This window comes from Xenopus tropicalis, chromosome 2 (assembly GCF_000004195.4).
Source record: "Xenopus tropicalis strain Nigerian chromosome 2, UCB_Xtro_10.0, whole genome shotgun sequence".
In the NCBI taxonomy this organism is placed as follows: domain Eukaryota; kingdom Metazoa; phylum Chordata; class Amphibia; order Anura; family Pipidae; genus Xenopus; species Xenopus tropicalis.
This window is the reverse complement of record NC_030678.2, coordinates 34465648-34485928: the sequence shown is the minus strand read 5'-3', so window position 1 is coordinate 34485928 and position 20281 is coordinate 34465648. Positions and strand designations below refer to the sequence as shown.

Here is a 20281-nt window from a genome sequence, read left to right as displayed (position 1 = left end):
GTGCCATCAGATAAATCACTAAAGCAATGATGTATGCTTTCTCTTAATTCCAGCTTCTGTTCAACAATAAGAATGTCATGAGCATGGACTTAAATGTAAGTACCGCTTAACAAAGGGATTTCTCAAGGGTGTCCCCTTCCAAGAAAACACACCCACACAGCATTGGCAGTCATGCAGAAGGAAGAACCATAATAACTGCCCTGACACATGCTGAATTACATAACCCTAGCTTGAGAGATAGTATAATTTGTCCCTCTAGGGGAGTGAATGTTGAGACCTTTTACAGCTGATAACTCACTTTGAGGCAGTACGGACATTGACATCAAGGTCCCCCTTAAACACAAACTGTCCTGGATTCCAGGCAAATTTGAGGTGACTCCACTCCCAGTGCATGTTTTCTGTTGTATTATATGGGTCCTAGAAAATAAAAATTTGAATAGTCATTGAATTGGGTTCACATTAGGAAGATGCTTAAGAAGCCTGAAAGTAACCAAAGTTAGTCTTAAGCCTAGTCTAAGATAAAGATAGTAAATGATCTGCCACTAAAACTGAAAACAATATTACAGTTAAACTTTAGATCCTGGTGCTAACAATGTTTTATAAAATATTCACTCCTCCACAGCATTTATATTGCATTGTTACCTTTTTATTCTAATGACAAAATAAGGTGCAGTGCATTTTGCCATAGCTGCATGCTAAAATTACCTCAGTCGCCAGCTGGTGTAAGTTAGCCTGCTCAATGTCCATACTAAAGTGCCCATGTAGAAGCAATCGACTTTTGTCCCACCATGGCAAAGGTGTGCTGGGGTCCACTGAAGGTTTGGTTAGAAGGTCCACATACTGCCCCACCAGTGTCCAGGCTGGGTCCCAGCATGGGCCCCATACAATGGTGTACAGCTGGATCTCAGCTGCAACCAATGAAAAAAAGTCACGCATCACATTAATCACAAATTAAGTTACCTAAATTTTTAGTTCTTACAATGAAAACTAGTGAAATCTATTAAATGTAAATTATGGTCCAAAGGTTTAACATAGCTTTGAAATACTGTAGTAACAGACACATAATTTAGAAGTGCAAATTTGGGGACACAGTATTTTTAATTGTCTCCACTAATAAGTAAGGCCACAATGTGTTGTTACCCGATCATACACAAAAGTTTTACAACACTACACTACAATGTCTGTCTTATTTACAAATTCTATCAAGGGAAAATATGTTTTTTTACAAAATGAATCAGTTAATAGGTTCCTCCAGCAGAATTCTGCATCAAAACCCTGCTAGCAATTTTCTTACTTTCCCAGTTGCCCTTAGCCATTTGACTTCTGCTAGTGGTAGATAATAGAACAGCACTCAATACTAAATCACCCAAGTCCAGCCATGACTTCTCCAGTTAGGAGGAGAAACAATAGTTTATCTGAAAGCAGTTGCATTGTGAAGTGCTGGCTTTTTTGGAAAGTACAGGTTCAGGCACAATGCACTGAGATGGCTGCCTAAACATCAATAGTACAGCTTTTATTGGTTAAAGAATAAAATATGAAATTGTAAAATTCATTATTTGCAATGTACACAGGGTAATTCTGTAATAAAAACAACCTCTTTACAGGACAGCACATATTCAGTCTTTAGCAAATGATGTATAGACAACTATATTCTAGGATGGAACTACAACAGGAAGTGACCTAACTCACAGTGAAAATCATGAAAGAACTTCAGAGGTGGCATGTTTCTCTCCACTGTTGCATCACCCCATGGAATCCCCAAATGCAAGACTTGTTTCCTGCGTGCACTGGCTTGACCACTCTGCTCAGCCCCAAGAAGTCTCCCCGAGAGGTGCCAGTCCCGGATCTCAAACAGGTAACGAGGATAATCACGTATTCGAACTGTAAGTTGAAAAACAACAAAGACGTTAAATGAGGTAGCCTACACAAGCTATACCTCTCTTTGTGACTCCCTGAAAACACAGAAGACTATCCTGCTGACAAAAATTAAAAAAAAAAAAAAAATTGTGGATTAAATTTTTTTTTATAATTCTGATTTTATATTGCAACAGTGAAAATACAGCAATCCTGACATCCATTACAATCTGTAATAATTCAAAGCTTTTACAAAGGTGTTTTAATAAAAGAGGGTTTTTAAAATGACAGGGTCTAATGTTCCCCCCTTTGGCTCAGATGCTAAAAGCTGTTCTTTAAAGATAACCAGAAAGTACTTTAGGTCAATGGCATTGACCCTGAAAACAATGGGAAAGCAAATGCTGTTGTGGGCTTCAGTTTCAGTTTGTATACCTGAGACAAATAAAATAAATCATCAAAAGGAAACTGCCTTCTAATCATAAAAGGGTTCAGCTCTTAAAGGGGACCTGTCACCCTAAGAAAAAATTACAAATTGTTTTCTATTGTGTTTGTCAATAGTTCAATTACACTATATAAATTTTTTGAAACTTATTTCCTTCAGCACTGGAATTTACCATTGCAGAAAACAGGCAGGCACCATTTTTGGACACTGTTATTAAGGCAAGCTGTGCATCCTACAAAAATCTTGTTTCTGTGCCAGTATGGGGGGACCTGATACCCATATCCATGCACTGGTTACACAATTAGATGGTGAGGAGGGCGGGGGAATGTGAGAAGTGATGTGACATCTAAGAAGTTCTGAATTGAAAGTGAAAGTAACTGTCTGCCCCACCCCTATGCCTAAGGCATAGAGGCGGGTCAGGAAATATATGACTGACAGCTGGGACTTTTAAATGCTTATATAATGGGTATAGATGTGTTAATAAAAAAATAACTTTGGGTTACATGTTTTATTTGAAAAGGGCTTTTATTATACAGCTTATATGTCTGGGTGACGGGTCCCCTTTAATTAGGAAGTAACATAAGACAGCATCTATCTTTATGTGCTCGCAAGCTTGCTTCTATACATATCTTTATACACATATCCTACATTTAAGCAGGGGTATTTTACATGCCCAACACACATGTATTATCAAAAGTCTTAGCACAAAAAATAAGCTTGAGCTTTAGTGGGACTGGGCCAGTCTATGATGCCAACATATTCAGACTCCATTTGAAGAATACACTTAGTAAGCAAAGTCATTTACAACAACATTTCATTGATTTAAAGGTATGCCATGGAAAGGAAAATACTAAGCAAGCTTTATCAGAAAGGTCTATGTAAATACAGCCATAAGCACTTACAGCAATGCTGCACTGAATCCTCTATCAAAAGAAACACAGGATTTCTTGTATCCTTTTTTTGTAAACATGTTCTTAGGTATCTGACTTCCTCTCTTAGAAAAATACTTCATTCCTTGGACCAGAGTCTGCCCAGTTCTCTCCTCTCTCCTGCTCCCCCCTCCCTTAAGAATTCATAAAACTCACTCCCCCCACCCTTGGGAATGTGTGATCTGAGCTATAACAGCTAGACTGCAAACAGGAGGCTATGAACACCAAGCTAAAATGGCAGCTGCAATCAGAGAAAGCTACTATGGCTCTTTACTCAGGTATGATAACATTTTCTGCAGAATAAATATAGTGTTCTAGGTGACAATAATGTGACAAATCTATTGGCAGTAAATGCCAAAATGACTTTCCTTCTCCTTTACAGTTCCAGCCTGATGCCTGACTTTCTGCTTTCTTTGATGTTGCTGTATTAAAAACCGAAATATTCTCATGGAAATCCTGGATATAGAGGAATACACTGTGCATTGTTTGCCATTTATAAAAGCAAGGCACAGAGGGCAGTGTCTGAAACACACAAACACACACACACATACATATATATATATATATATATATACATATATACACAAAAGCCACTCTATTCAGTTGTTTTAAGGTTTATATTCTGCACTGGGCAAGGGAAGTTGGATCCCTATGAGGCACGCCAAATGGAAGGTTTGTACTGCTTAATTAAAGTTATTACCGGTATGCTTTTGCTCAATGACTGATCTTACCATAGAAAGTTTTCAGGGAGCATTTCATCATACGACACCACTGAATAACCAGAGAGAGCCCCTCAGTGGGTAGTGGGCTGACACTGTCAATTTCCCTCATGTTCTTTAAAACATTCTCTGGACCATGCAAGGATTCATCTGCTACGGCTACCACTTCAAGGTCAGACATAGTCCAGGTCAGCAGAGACTTCCGCATTGGAGTGTTGCTGTAAAGACGTCTTGATCGTTGGATATAGATTTCAATGTTCTTCTTCTCCAGGGATGAATAGAGCTCCTCAATCTTCCTTGCAGGTAGTAGTTCTCCATGCTGCTTGCGCAAGGCAGCTACTTTATCATCAAGTAGTCGCAGCCTTTTAGCACTCTCCTTGCTCTCATCCTTCATGAGTTCGTAATTATCCCTGAGCTTAACCTCGAAGACATCATCTAAGAATGCAAAAGAAAACTGCTTCACTGTCAGCACCAGGTCAGGTGGAAGTGGGGCATTTACAGTTTTTGAGAAATTGTGCAGCCCCTTCAGCCACTTTTGCACACCAATAGCATGGTCCAATATGCAAGAAAAGTCATAACGGTGAGGAAATTCCATTGAGACACTGCTGAATGACAACACCCAAGCCCTATTCCTTTTTGTAAGTAGTGAGGGAAAATGAATACGATGCAACAGCATGTCTTCCAGTTCTGTCAGTCTCTGAGCTTCAAGATCCTTAAAGAGGAAAATGTTGTGGTCATCAGCACATACAGTTGCTTCAGGGCAATGTAGGGTAATAGAGCCCCCATGTTGATGTAACCATAACTTCTGAGTTCTTAAGAGGAATATGTTCTCCTGAGAAACAAAGGCCTGCAGTCTCAAAGAGCTCAGCTCCAGGGTAATCTGCAAGCATTTCCGGTGGAAACCATGTTTGAGTTCAGGGCTACCCTTTTTTTTATTCTGAGGTGATGATGCACAGTTTTCACCACTTTCTGCTGTGGAAGAGCCTGGAAGTTGCCCTTCTTTAACTATATGGGAAAGCAGCAAATCCTTGCACTGCAAGGTGGACAGTGTATGCTGATATAAGTACATGTGATCCCAAGGACTCCACTGCAGAAGCAACTCCTCCCCAAACAGCACCTGCACAAAAAGTTCAGTATCAGTAATATAAAAACATTTTTATTCTAACAAAATATTAGTTCTGTAAGAGCTCACAGATTAGGCCCTCCTGGCAAGGAAAGAACCTAGTTATATGTACATACATTTAATGCCTGTATAGTGCTGTTATAAGTCAGGGACAGTGTGGAGAAGTAGAGCAGAGGTTCAGTGATGTCCTGGGCCCTGCAGCACAGCTCCATTTTTTCAGTGATGGACTTTAACAAAGAAAAAGCCACTCCCTGTAGGCTCAGATCACAGCTCTCAACACTTCCAATGGCAGTAAGCAGGTCCAACCTGACCTGTGAAGCCCCTGCAAGAAAAAAAGTGAAGAATGAAGAGAAGTGAAGAGCGGGCAGAGGTGTAATGCTGCACCCAAAAGAACAAATATGCAATCAATGGTGCCCTAATATAGTATTTGGGTATTGATAAGATAAATGCAATAATGCACTTACTATTACTGATCTCAGGGTTCAATTGGGCTAATAGGAATGGTGGATAAAAGCTACAGTTAGCACGAAACTGTGGTCACCTTGTTTTAATTTATTTAAATAAAGCTAAAGTAAAAAGTAAAGAGTAGAATAGATGAAACATGTCATGAGATGAACATGATCATAGAGAGAAAAGAGGTACAAAGTAGCATAAAATTAAAAAAAAAACAAAAAAACAAAAATCTTATATGAACACTTACAGGGATGGACAAAACCATGCCTTCCAAAGAGCTCCAGATAACATAGGAAGCGAACAAATGTGTAAAAAATCAGGACTGCCATTGGTGGGGGAAGACACATAGCAATCCAGTCAAAGACCCGGTTATAATTGGGGCCCCAGAAATATACAAAGGTCCTGAACAGCGAGCTTCCAAAGGGGCAGGATTAGCTAAAAAAAAAAAGGTAGGATTTGGGTGGATGAGGGTTTAGGTTATGTTTGGAATGGCGCAGGCCAGACATGCCTTATTTTGGTTATTTTTTTTTACTTAATATCCATTCTACTTAGGTGGCGGGGCTCACCACTCAAGGAAGGCCTGGTCAGACAGAGGTTTTAAAACCCAGCTACCTGTAGCATTGAATCCCTTGTTTTCTGATGGCTGCCCTGGTAAAAATATCCGTATGGAGGCATTTACTCTTCACAGACACAACATGAGTGCCATTTTTAAATAGAGAGGACAAAGAAAACTTAATAAGTTGCTGAAAATAAGACATGCTTGACTTCTAAAGTGTTCTTCTAGGATTTGGTCAAGTAAACTGCAATATGAAAGAAAGAAAACATTCTAAAATTCTCGAAAAACCTTGAAGATAGCAGACTTGATCCTTCTCCTGTTTGTTTACAATGTTTTGCAGTCTATATGCCATCTATAACATTGGGTTAGTTTCATATCAGAACTGTGCAAAGTCAAGCATTTTTTGGATCTAGCACTGCCTGGAACGTTCAAAGAGTGTACTGTACTTACCCACCAGGCTGGACAATGTAAACAAGTTCACTTCTTCAATTCTAACATCCACTTTCCAAAGGAGACCCTGTTTGTTGCCCTGATCTTCAGAAGGGGACATGTGAGGCAGTGGTTCTTTTAAAGATGGTGCAGGGAATTTGGGGACTGTTGGTAAGAGGCTTAGAACACGAGAAAGGCATTCTGCACAGGTGTCTGAGCACTCCAATTGCAAGCCTTGTACAGATGACTCTATAAAAACACTGTCTTCATTCACAATGCCAACACCAAGAGACTGGTTGTAACTGCCCTGCAAACACAGGGAACAAAGCAATAATTCTTAAATAAAGCTTCTTCTGCACACATAATAAGAATGTGAACAACAAAGGGATACGTTAAAGAAACCCTGCCCTGACCATCTGGCCTAAACAGAATGTTACTAGCCTAAAATGTAGGAGTAAAGAAACTATGGAATATAGGTCTTGCTGAAGCCAGAATGCTTAACTCCTGTTGTGGACTCTAGAATCGTAGCTTCAGTTTTCACTTTAATTTTATAGAACATTAGCAACTTTTCAACCAGTATTTAACTTTATTTTTTTATAAACTTTGAATTGTTAGCCTTTTATTCCTGCCTCTTTACAACTTGCAATTTAAAATGTCAACTGGTTGTTATTAAATATGTTTGTCATTAGTGTCATTTCACTAGCCTCCAGCAATCAAATACGCTGTGCATTACCTTTTTCTAAGCCCCTGTATATAAGTCATGCCTCAAAATGGCTCTGTGGGTTAAAAATAAAAAAGTAATTCTCACCTGCAGGCTGAATGAGTCAAGGACAAGTGCCTCCCCCCACACATGTGTGCTTGGGGGATGAAGAGCCTGCTGGATATGAGAGTCCTTCCCAACACGCCAACATAAGTGGCTAATAGTGAGCAGTGCCCTTTGATGAAGGTTTTGTGTGCGCAGGTGCTTAAACTCTGGGAGAAAAAAAAAATTATTATATGCTTCAAATACATTTAATATATTATTATTTATGTGCTTTGATAATAAAGCGCATCTAAAAATAAATATTTCACTATGTGATATTCTAAAGTAACATGGTAGATCTAACAGGCTTTCAAAAAAACTTTAATACTAGTGTCCAAAACCTGACGTGCCAGTCACAGGACCAGTAGAATTAAAAAACAGGCCCAAAATCAACTCCTTGATACAAAGAAAAAATAAATTTGCCTAAGCCAAAGCTCCCTGCCAGGCGCAGCAATAAATGTAACATGATAGACGCTGAAATAGAAAAAAATATCAGCTTAAAAATTTACTATTGAACGAACCACTCACAAGGGTGTCAACCTTTGCTGGAGATACATCACTTGATCTGACACTTGATAAAATGTATATAATAAGTCCTAAGAAATGTCACAGTAAAATGATTATTTTTTTTTTAGACAGATGGGATGCACCTTTAGCAGTTAGGGAAAGTCTTTCTAGCACTGTAAAAACATGAAAGAAATTTGGTCTTACCCAGTGAAACTGATGAAAACCCCACTGCAAAAGGCTGTGCCTCCCCAAGCTGGACAGACACATTAACATTAGAAATGTAGGAGTCAAAAACAATAGGTGCCATAATCACAGGAAGAGGTCTGTGTAGAAACAAAGCTGTCAGAAACATGGAAAGCAACATATTGGGCAGACAAAGTCAGATTGAGAATGTACATTTTATTGTACAAAAATGTATTCCAGTTTTAATTAGAATACTTCGAATATTTAGAATACAGCTGATCTATGTATATCTTTGCTGATTTACTTATTTTATTTTAATGACTGCTGAAGATGATTCATTTTAAGATCCCCTTTAAGATAATAAACTACTAGACTAATGACCCAATTTAAAGTGGCAAATATTTAAAGGTATTAATGTTTATAAACCTTAGCCCAAGGAGCTGTTATTATCTTGAATCACTCTGCTGTAGCATCGAGACAAAGCTTACCGTCTGTTTTTGGTTGAGGCTTCTGGGGAATTAGGAAACTGGCGTTCCAGCGCCAGCAAGTTAAACCAATGGGAAAATTCCAAGTGGCGGTAGTGAATTATACATGTGTTGAGTGCAACATAAATTTTAATATCTATGGAGGTGACCTGTAAAGAAAACCCAGAAGAATTGGAAATGACTCAAAGAATGACTCATAGAATACTGTGATGGGGAAATGATTTTGTCAAAACGCATCAGTTAATAGAGCTTCTTCAGCAGAATCCTGCATTGAAATCTGTTTTTCAAAAACGCAAACAGATATTTTTATTTTTAATTTTGAAATTTCACGTAGGGCAAATGCATGTCTAACCTATGTCTTTACTATGTTGGATTGTATGGATCCCTGAAAACGACCAAAGAGTAGCAGTGGATGGTACTACACCCCTTTGAGATTGGCTTGCCTCTCAGGCGACAATCTTCTCCTGCAGCGCTTTTGGGGCTGCGGAGAAAGAAATTCTTGGAGATGGGCGCTTCTATACTGTTTTCAAACAGAATATAGTACCCAACCCTGTGTTCTTCCTTCTGGGTTTGCCCATCAGAACACTAAAAGCCCCAGAATCTAACAAACTGGTAACACATATACTAATAGCATCAAAAACTCTGTGGGCAGCCAACTGGAAGACTACTTTCCTTCTGAATCTACAGGCCCTTGTACTGTTAAAGTACTGTAAACTGTTATGGGTGGATTTTGAGAGAAATCAGTCAGAATCAACCATGACCCATCATAGGACTTTAATTACCCCCCCCTCCAGTTGTCCCTCCCTTACACCCCTGACCCCCCTCCTCCCACAGTTTTGTAGATCACTGTTATTAAGTCAAGCAAATCTCCCCCCTTGATGAGGGGACCCACAGCATTTTAACTACTAAACTCAATAAATATGGAATTATTAAAAGAAACAAACACTGGGAAAAAATGAAGCCCAAATATGTCAACTGTAATTTAAAGGAAATATAAACCCTCAAAACAAATTATTAAAAAAAAAAATGTAAATGATATTAGCAAATGTTTGCATGCTAATATAATGAAATTAAAACAACAGGGCATCCATTTCTTTCAACCATGTTACTGCTGCGAGAACATTTCAAAAGCGCTGACACAGCATACATTCACTGGGCACCTGTGGGCCACTACTGGTGGATCTATTGGTACATATAGCCAACAGATGGACAACACTGGCATGGAGTTACAGTTACAGAGCAAGCAAAATATACATGTACATGCCTATCTATATTATTTAACTACACTGGAAATTTGTAACACACACCTCAGTTTAAAATCTGAAATTCCTTAGATAATCCAGAACTGTATAAGACCCAGAAGAATTCAAGAATGACTAAAGTGTATTCTTGTGTTGCCATAACTACAGCCCCTTATTTTTTACTTTACCCAGTTTTAATTAGTACTACTACTTTATAGTATTTTACGCACCTGCAAACTGGCTCTAAGGTGATTCAAGCAGATGATTCTTTGTCGGCTCTGAGACAATAGTAGGCCATCTGAAAACAGTACAAATTATGATCAGGGGCATTCTTTCACATACCCAATTCTTGTTACTAATACGCAGACTCATACTGCCTTTGCAAGCATCCACCTGATAAAAGCATTCCCAAAAATATGTCAACAATAATTTGTTCTACAGGTCTAGCAACTAATATCTGCAAGCAGCATATTAAGTAAATGCCCTTGATTTTTAACCCGGTTCTGTATGAGTGTGCACTTCCCCATCATTTTAACTTCAATGGTAAATCATTTTATTGCATATTAGAGTTAAAGCTTTATCAGTAGACAGGACCTAATAACAATATTTCTTGTAGCTCCTTTACCTTCCACAATGAGCTCAAATCCCATCTGTGCCAGATCTGACACACCAATAAACTTGCGCAGTGGCAACTGATCTTCTTCTCGCTTATATGAAAACTGCAGGAGTTTCAAAGTCCAGTTAAGGTGCCTGTAAGAAAATAATTATGAAAGAAAAGCATATAAAGAGAAGAGACTTTATAACCAAACTCCAAATAATCATAAATATTTGTTTTTCATAATTACCTTTGCTGACTGTTCATTGAAAGGACAACAGTGCTGTTCTCAAACCCCACATCCACACTGCATGGAAGCTGTTCAATCATTTGCAACCATTTTGGAGATGTAACAGTTTCTACAGATTGAGAAATAAGTAGTTGCCTTTCACCAGAGCACTGCAGTCACCAAAAAAAATATACATTTTGAACCCAAATTTAAAGGGATACTATTATAACTTTTGTAAACCTATATCAGTTTCTTGAAGAGAGTTGTACTAATATTGGAGGTTGTATTTCATAGTACTTTACAGGTTGGCCCATGTATGACCACCTAAATTATTTGCAAAGTATAAGTGAGACATACTGCAGACATATGCACAATACCCAGGATTGTTCTGCATATTCAACTTTCAGCAGAATTGCACCATAGTGTGTATGACAAGATGTCAGACTGCAGAGAAAACCTTTTCCGGTGCTGCTGAAAACAAAACACTTCTGGTCTGGTACACTTTCTGTTAGGCTACTGGCACTTTTACTAACCTGGACAATAAGAAAATTCACTAGTACAAGAAAACCTACTGGGGGGCTTCAAAGTTCATAGGCAACCCTATTAACACTAACCTCTTACCCCATGCCAGAATTCCTTATCTTCAAATAAAAAAAAATAACACCAGCCTAGAGTACTTTCATTATGAATGAATGATGTGCCCCCATATTTTTCAAGGTATACCCGATGCTGATTCTATCATGCATACTTCGGAAATCTAAGATGATGTGCGGTACTGCACATGCACTTGCAGAGGGTATAAATTAGAGTGATGTTAGGTGTCCTTTAATCGCAAAATAAGTCATTTTAACAGTTTGTAGGAATACAGATGGTTCCAACCTGTGTCCTCGTGTTGTGCAGCAACATCATTCTGCTTATCAGTGTCTTTCTCTGCTGAAACCAGTGCCTTATAGAAAAAGTCACTATTGAACAGACTCTCGTGAAGTTCCGAATGAAGGCTGCATACTCTCAGGCTAACTGATCGCAGGGACCTCTCACTGATGCTGCATTGCACAGTTAGAGCTAATGTCAATTCTGCAAGGCAAGCTTCATCCTGCACAGAGTGGAAGACTGATGTTTAATGTTCAGCAAGCAATTATTAGATAAATTTACTGTATTTAATTATCCCACACTGCTAGACATATATCTGTATGCGGAAATACAGCCTTAAGATTTTCACTAATATTTAGAAGATTTACATATCATATTTAAAGGAATACTGTCATGAGAAAACACGTGTTCAAAACTTAACAGTTAATAGAGCTTCTAAAGCAAAATCCTTCACTGAAATCAGTTTTTCAAAAACAAAAACAGTTTTTTTTTAATATTAAATTTTGAAATTTCACATGGGGCTAGTAATATTCTTCAGTCACACTTTACTGCTGAGCTGCAAGTTGGAGTGACATCACCCCCCTCCCAGCAGCCGATCAGCAAAACAATGGGAAGGGAGCAAGATAGCAACTCCCAGTAGGTATCAGAATAGCACTCATTAGTAAGAAATCCAAGTCCGGCTTGGGACTCCTCCAGTTACATGGGAGTAGGAGAAACAATAGGTTACCTGAAAGCAGCTCTAATGTGTAGGGCTGGCTCTTTCTGAAAGCTCAGACTCAGGCACAATGCACTGAGATGGCGCCTACACACCAATATTTCAACTAAAAAAAATACAAAATTTTAAATGGTAGAGTGAAATATTTGCTATGTAAACAGTGTAATTTAGAAATAAAAAGTATACCATAAAAATCATGACAGTATCCCTTTAACATTGTAAAAAGGCCAAATAGGTGAGGGCATGTCTAGGGTAAAGCTACTTACATGATTATGTCATAGACTGTTCCCTTATTAAAGGCAGCTTTGTACATAGCTCTGATGAAGCAAAATCAAAGTGCTTTAAATGACTGCATTATAAAGGATATGCATCAAATCTGAGTTAGACAGTGAGCCCTACTGAAATACATAGGGATTTATCAGGCAGATTAAGGCCCTTGGTCAGCTGGCTTTTATACATGTATTAAATGTCATTTTACAATAAAACTCTATGAATCCTTGGACAAAATACATAACTGCTTTACCTTGCAATGACCCACACATAAAAACTATTTTAGAGTTGATCAGGAAGAAGGAATGCATATACATATCAGGTTAACTCACCTGCTGGCTGCTCTTTAATAATTTGCTGGTCAGCTGATTAAGACTCATTGTGCAGTCCAACCTGTAGTGCAAACAGATAAGACTTGAAAAGCCCTTCAACACACACACACACAATTACACCAACATTTTAATCATGCCTTAAATAAAACTTAAGGGCAAACTGCATGTTTACATGTCTATGTACTTTAAAGGAGAAGGAAAGGTTAAAAAATAAGAATGTTTTATCAGAAAGGTCTATGTAAATACAGCCATAAGCACTTACAGTAATGCTGCACTGAGTCCTCTATCAAAAGAAACATGGGATTTCTTGGCTCCTTTTTTGTAAACATGTTCTTAGGATATCTGACTTCCTCTCTAAGAAAAATCCTTCATGCCAGAGGCCAAAGTCTGCGCAGTTCTCTGGTCTCACCCATCTCCTTCACCCACCCCTCACAAGAATGCTACGAACTCCCTCCCCCTTCCCTTAGGAATGTATGATCTGAGCTATAATGGCTAGAGCTGTAGCAGGAAGCTACTGCAGTCTTAAGCAAAGGAAGAAAGCTTCTGAGGCTCTTTACTCAGGTATGATAATGCTTTCTGCAGAATAAATAAAGTATTCTAGGTGGCACTAATGTGGTGAATCTATTGGCAGTAAAATGCCAAAATGACTTTCCTTCTCCTTTAAATTTAACATGTGATTGGGGGGCTCAGGCCAGGCCTAGGCTGGCAATCTGTAAATTCTGATGAAAGCCAGAGGGGCAGCTTTAATGTGCTATAGACATTCACTACTTATTGGGCCTGTGGGGGTTAGTTTGGTCCCTTGAATCTCAGTCCGGATTTGACTAAGGATGAAGGCCAATTTTTTTTTAATTCTGCAATTAAGGAAAAGCTTTTAAAAAATCCTTATAAATGCTATCAATTTTTTCACATAGGAGCAACATGTGGAAACCCACAATGATTCCCATTACTTTCAGCACAGAGATGTGAATGCTTCATGGAGGCAACAAAAAGGCTAATGTGTCATAGAATGAAGAAGTTTTATTTCTAATCTGTTACTGTAGTCTTTATATTGTTGCTGGTGCACATAATTTATCACATACAGTATAGAGAAAGCCTTGTCATTTACCTTTTTCCATCACTTTCTACTAGGAAACACATCTTTGAAATAGTCATGTGCCAAAGGGATTCAGATTCAGCCACATTTAAAACCATAATGTTGATGGAGTCCAGATGTACAGAGAGTAACTGTGCAATTGCAAACATACAGAACATATATTTCATTTAATAAGAATTTACTGAATATAGTATTTCTAAATAAAAAATCAAAAACCTAATTAAAAAAAAAACATGTACAGGTATGGGGCCCGTTATCCGGAATGCTCAGGACCTGGGGTTTTCCAGATAAAGGGTCTTTCCTTAATTTGGATCTCCTACCTTAAGTCTACTAAAGAAATTATTTAAACATTAATTAAACCCAATAGTATTGTTTTGCCTCTAATAAGGATTAATTATATCTTAGTTGGGATCAAGTACAAGGTACTGTTTTATTATTACAGAGAAAAAGGAATGTGAATTATTTGATAATAATGGAGTCTATGGGAGATGGCCTTTCCGTAATTTGGAACTTTCTGGATAATGCCCAAAATAGAGCAATGTGACACATTTCTTCTTCACATTTAACAGATGCATACAGTAAATTACATATATGTATACATTATTATTATATTGGTTAGGTACCAGGCAGGACCCTGCTGACAAAAATAATGCATCAAACTCAACAGTAGAAAGCACTCACAGCTACAGCATCAATCAGGTCAGTGATTTATTTCAGCAGAAGTATCTTACCCAATGATGCTCGGGGGATTTATATGCTTTCTTGAGTTAGTATCCTCCGATTTATAGTGTTTATTGTTTATTTTTTATTTATTTTTTTTATTTATTTTCTTCTTTAATTTTGGTTGCCTTGATGTTTTGTTCGTTTTTCAATGTTTTACACATTTGGTGTTTCGTGTAGGTAGTGGGTCTGTGTGATGTCATCACTGAGAAGTTTTTTTCTTTGATCACTGTCCGTTTGGTTTTCCTGCCAAACACACTATATAGTGTTTCTGTACACTCCATTTTGTGACTTTGACAAAGGCTGGTGCTCCAGCCGAAACGTTAGTCCTCTGTTCACCTTAATAAACTGATTTATAACTACATAAGACCTGCCTGAGTGGTTCCTGAACTGTGACTATAAGTTGGATTTTTTGTGTGTGTGTGTGTGTGTGTGTGTGTGTGTAGCCATGAAGGCAGAAGCTGTGCCACCATACATAAAAGGAATACATTGGTCAAAATTAAATGTGTGCATGCATACATGTGTATATTCAGAAACAGGGCTAAAATTTACATTAATACTAGAGGAACAAGACAAGAGGTTGACTATGGTGGAAAGCCAACTTTCACATGTATTGCATGTGAAAGTTTTAACACTTAAATAAATAAGACAAAGCAATATCTACAGTGCAGTAGAAAATGAAACTGGTTTAGAAAGGGGATATTGATACAATAACAGTATCAAAATAAAGAGAAATTGAAGATAATCTTAACTTAAAAATCAGTTTAGACAATATCTGTGCCACTACATCTTTATCAGGGCCATTTATCACCACAATTGTGGGGCTGCTAAATTGACTGCAGTCAGTTGTGTGAAAAATTTAATTTATTAAAGATACTTATGTACAAAGGCACTACTTGCACTTCTGTATGCAAGTGTGTCTATTGATGCAGAGGGTTCCCTGGAGATATAACTATCTCTGAAGGTGGCTTTAGCTCCACAGTTCCCAGTGTGCGAGTTAACAGTCACAGAAGATTCATGATTATATAATTCTTATAATTCCACTTTGCACACTGCACCCTTATTACTTTTAAAAGCATACTTCACAAAGATTAACCAGCAAAGAAAGCTACAATCAATGGGGGGTGGGGGCAATCAATTAATCTCTTACCCTAAGGGCCGCAGCAAACGGGGAGATTAGTCGCCCGCGTCTAATCTCCCTTGTCGCGGGCGACTAATGTCCCCGAAATTCATCCCACCGGCGAGAATGCAAATCGCCGGTGGGATGGCATACGCCATACTTCCTCTCAAGGCAACTTCCACGATTTTGGGGAAATCGCGGCGCCGCATATGCCATCCCACGACGGAGTTACATTCTCGTCAGTGGGATGGCATTTCGGGGAGATTAGTCGCCCACGACAAGAGCGATTTGTCGTGGGCAACTAATCTCCCCATCTGCCATGGCCCTAAGCCAGTGCTGCTCTTTTGTAATAGGTGAGCCGCCACCATCTTCCCTACTTATTCCAGACATCCCCTACACCTCTTTAGACTTGGGAGAATGGGCAGTAGAGAACTAGTTTTGTCTGAAAAGTCTGAAAATCTAATTATGGTGCAGGGGATGTCTAGTGGGTAGGGAAAGATTCCTGGGGGAGCAGTTAAGTGCTGCCTAATTTCCTCATTAATGAGGAAAAGGTTGAACACTTCATGTTTATCATTAATCTTGGTGATCTAAAAGTCCTGATGCTTGATGCTTTCAAAGAAGGAACGTACTTGAGAAAGGATTTTTAGTAGTGATGGACTGATGACTGGTCTTTCTCTGCGCTCACTGGATACTTCAGCTGAAGAATTGGGAACTTTTCGGGAAACACCTGCCATGCCCTGTAGATCAGCTCGAATCCGTATTTCCCCAAGACACAGAGCAAAGTAGTGACTGCAGCAAGAAAATCAGTTATCAGAACACTTTAGATTAGTAAAAGTCAAGTAAAAAGGGCTATAATTTGTTACTACACGCAGAGAAAGGTTAGGAGATTTAGATCGTGTGTAGCTTTTTTTTTTTTTTTCTTAAGACCACCAACTTATAGAAGCCCCTACAATATAAAAATGCAAGCATTAATACTATATGCAGACAGTTAGGATTCTAATTTTAGTTTAGACATGTTTCAAATCGGTAAAGGCTAGGCAATGCATATCATAAAAAATGTGAAGAATGTGAAATGAAAACATAGTTGATATTTTGTTCTCTAAAACCAGCAGGAAAAAAAGAAACATTGAACTAATGCTAAGATCCACAGACGGTTCTGCAGCAGTAGATGAAGCCCTCAGCCACACATGTGTCAGCCATGCTCAAAAGGCCATTATTAGCACTAGATCAAGAATAAAAGAATATTTCTTTACTTAAACCTTGGTGTCAGGGGTAAATTTTATTTTGAAGACAAATAGTAAAGTGCTTGAAAGCTTTAATCCACAAGTACATAAATAGACAAACTTAACTATTTTATTACTTACGGTAACTCATGATTCAGGAGTTTGCTTGATATCCAGATGCTGTCTATTTCCTATAAAATAGAAATACATTTCAGTATTGATCATTTTTCTTCCTGTACCAAAATCATTTTGACAAAAATTTTTGTAACTGAAGAAACTTTACAATGCACTTTACAATACACATTGAAAGCAGCATTTCAGTGGGTTAAGTATCTGTCTACCCCTTGCTATAACTTCTGTATCCTGGAAACCTTTTACTCAAAAAGCTCTTAATTACAGGATGGCTATCTCCCTTGCAGTCCATTTTAAGGAAATAATTCAGATTTTTAAAATATTACTTTCTTCTTCTCTGTAATAAATAAACAGTACCTTGTACTTGATATTAACTATGCTGCATGAATCTATACTGGCGGAAAAACAATGCTATTGGGTTTATTTAATGTTTAAATGATATTTAGCAGACTAAAAGTGGCCATACATGGGCCAATTCTAGCTGCCGATACTGATCCTGTAGACCGATTTGGCAGTTTATCTGCCTGTATATGGGCATGAACGACGAGCCTGCCTGACCTACATCTCGCCTGAAATTGGGCAGATCTTGATCGGGCAGGTTTGATTTTTGTGTCACATCAGGTACCGCATTGGCTCGTTGCTGAGGTCCCCAAACCAACAGCACCTACATCCGCTGTTCTAATTTGTTTGTTTGGCCCTAGGGCCAAACAAATGAATTAGCCCAATATTGCCCACCCATAGGTGGGGATATCGGGAGAAGATCAGCTCGCTTGGAGACCTCTCCAAGCAAGCAGATCTAACTGTGTATGGCCAGCTTTAAGGTATGAAGTTCCAGACAATGGAAGATCCTCAGGCCCATAGTGTGTGTGTGTGTGTGTGCGTGCGCGCACCTATATTTATTTAAAACATCTCCCTTAAATGAGGGATCATTAAATTGTGTCCGAATGAAGTCAAAGTGCAAGTACACTCCTTTTGACGCCTCAGCCACAATTGTGTCAGGCACAACAATGCTGGAATTCTGGGAAAAAACATGGCGACTCAAAATTGAACTTTCCTCACTGCACTTGTGGTGGTAAATAATGCCTATCTTGTTTTGTTCTTTAGAACCTTTGAATAAAGAGGATTTAATTTTCATTAATATCTGCCTATAAGAAGTATGGACTAAGAACAAGTAAGCAGTACATAACGGGCCTGATTCACTAAAGGGCGATAAAACGTGCGCTATTCTTATTGTGCGCTAAAATTTTTACCGCCGCTTAATTTTGGCGATTTTTTGCACGATTCACTATAAGCATACTCGAGCTTTTTTACGCGCGATATTGCAAGCGTTATTTAACTCGCGAAAGACTATTTCAATGCGGTATTTGCCTGTACATGCGCTAAATTACGCGAATAATCGCCGAATATGAATGGTAGCATAGAAATAGTGTATAAAAATTGTCGAAGCATATAAATGGTGTATATAAATATTAGCCACATATAAATAGTAGATGCTTATAAATAGTAGCCACTAGTGATGAGCAAATGTGTTCTGGTTTCTTTAGTGAAAAATTAGCAAATCTTTCGAAAGATCCCCGAAACGGCAAAAATGTTGTGCGGGCAAAAAAATTGTTGCCCGTGACTATTATTTTTTGACACTTGTATCAATTTGTGGATGTGCGGTGAATTTTTGCGTGGCGAATTTTTTCATGCGTTTTGCCATTGGCGGATTGTTTTGCGAAACGCATGAAAAAATCCGCCGCGAAAAAATTCAACGCACGTCCAAAAATTCGCTGCGAATCCATGCCTGGCGAAACATTTCATCACTTGTAGCCAAATAGAAATAGTTGCGCAAATGAACGCACGCCATGTTAGCCATACACGCCAATACTTGCGGAAAATTACTGTATTAAAAATGAACATTTCGCTGCAAACTGGCGGCTGCGTCACTCTGGGGGAAACACAAACTTGAATAAATAACACTAAGTCCATATTTTATTGCAAAAAATCATTTACTGTACTTCTGTATAATTTTTCGCCTGCCTGTAGTAGGTGTTAATTTTCGTATAGCCGAATGCGATATTTAGCGCGCAAAAGTTATAGTGAATCATGCGATCGTATTCTTTTCAGCGCGGAAATTAATGCAAAACGGTAAAACTAGTGCGAGAAATACCCCATGCGAAAATGGCGATTTTTCGCACGCGATAATACTATGGTGAATCGCGCGCAAGTTATTTTGCGTTTTTTAACGCGAAAAAGCGTGCGATAATTTTTATCGCCCTTTAGTGAATCAGGCCCAACGTCTGCTACAATAGTATATTAAAGCTAATTTGTATATAAAGCTAATTCCCAAAATTCTTTTGGGCCCCCATCCATAAACTCCAGAAAACTGGCTTGTGAGGCTCCTGTAACCTTCTGAGCATGTCCATGTCCTTACCAGTATTTGTTGCTGCTGATTCCCAAACTTTAAAGTGATGTTCTGCAGCCAGAAAAAACCCAATGATCCAATTTTTAAATCAGCTCCTAGCTTCCGCTGACACCACTTAGTCACCAGGCGATAAAGCAGCCATCTGTAAACAAAAACAACATAACAGTTGGAGGGACGTTTATACACATTCATTTTTAAACCAAAGATTTGGCAGAATCCCCACAATTTTGCAAGGTTTAGATTTTCTAATTGTTAGAAAATCATTGCATGAACACAGAACGTAGATTGCGGTGTATACAGAATAGACAGGATTCCTATGGGAAAATCATCCTACATTATGTGGTTTACAAAACCAGTTATGATGTTGCTAGACCAGGGGTGGGCAAACTACGGCCCGCGGGCCACATCCGGCTCGTCAGCCCTTTCAATCCAGCCCGCCGTCTCCGGCCCCCTTAAAAGAATGACGGGCCCTGATTGGTTGCGCCCCGTGCGTGCGCACAACGTCAGCACGCACGGGGTGCAACCATATAAAAGAATGCACTGGGGAGCCGGGGAACAGAAGGAAGGGACGGAGGAAGCAGCAGGTCGCTGGGGGGGAGCTGAGAGGCCCCATAATTTTTGATGGCAGCCCCGGGTGTAACGCTGTCCCGGCCCGGTCCGGCCCGTCTGTTAGTTAATGTGGCCCCTGAGCCAAAAAGGTTGCCCACCCCTGTGCTAGACTGTAGCTCCTAGCATGCATCCACTCTTTATAATTTGCTAGAATCAACAATTGGGCAAAGCAACTCTGCTGTGAAAGGTTTATGTCCCCTTTAAGTGCATATTTACAGGCTGATGGTAGAGATCAGGGCATAC

At 38.9% G+C, this 20281-nt stretch overlaps 1 protein-coding gene across 1 annotated transcript in view; it reads right to left on the bottom strand.

Annotated features, from left to right (window-relative positions):
• kiaa0100 (protein KIAA0100 homolog) overlaps positions 1-20281 on the bottom strand; it is a 52275-nt gene that overhangs the window by 24391 nt on the left and 7603 nt on the right. Inside the window, exons 2-19 of the mRNA XM_004911634.4 lie at positions 19439-19571; positions 17032-17081; positions 16297-16456; positions 13840-13958; positions 12735-12795; positions 11427-11640; positions 10569-10677; positions 10349-10473; positions 9954-10021; positions 8486-8631; positions 8019-8137; positions 7314-7477; positions 6527-6812; positions 5184-5389; positions 3957-5061; positions 1690-1881; positions 706-908; positions 299-417 (exon numbers count right to left, since the gene is read on the bottom strand). Of these exons, the coding sequence (XP_004911691.2) occupies positions 299-417; positions 706-908; positions 1690-1881; positions 3957-5061; positions 5184-5389; positions 6527-6812; positions 7314-7477; positions 8019-8137; positions 8486-8631; positions 9954-10021; positions 10349-10473; positions 10569-10677; positions 11427-11640; positions 12735-12795; positions 13840-13958; positions 16297-16456; positions 17032-17081; positions 19439-19571 (3579 nt within the window). The remainder of the gene's footprint in view (positions 1-298; positions 418-705; positions 909-1689; positions 1882-3956; positions 5062-5183; positions 5390-6526; positions 6813-7313; positions 7478-8018; positions 8138-8485; positions 8632-9953; positions 10022-10348; positions 10474-10568; positions 10678-11426; positions 11641-12734; positions 12796-13839; positions 13959-16296; positions 16457-17031; positions 17082-19438; positions 19572-20281) is intronic.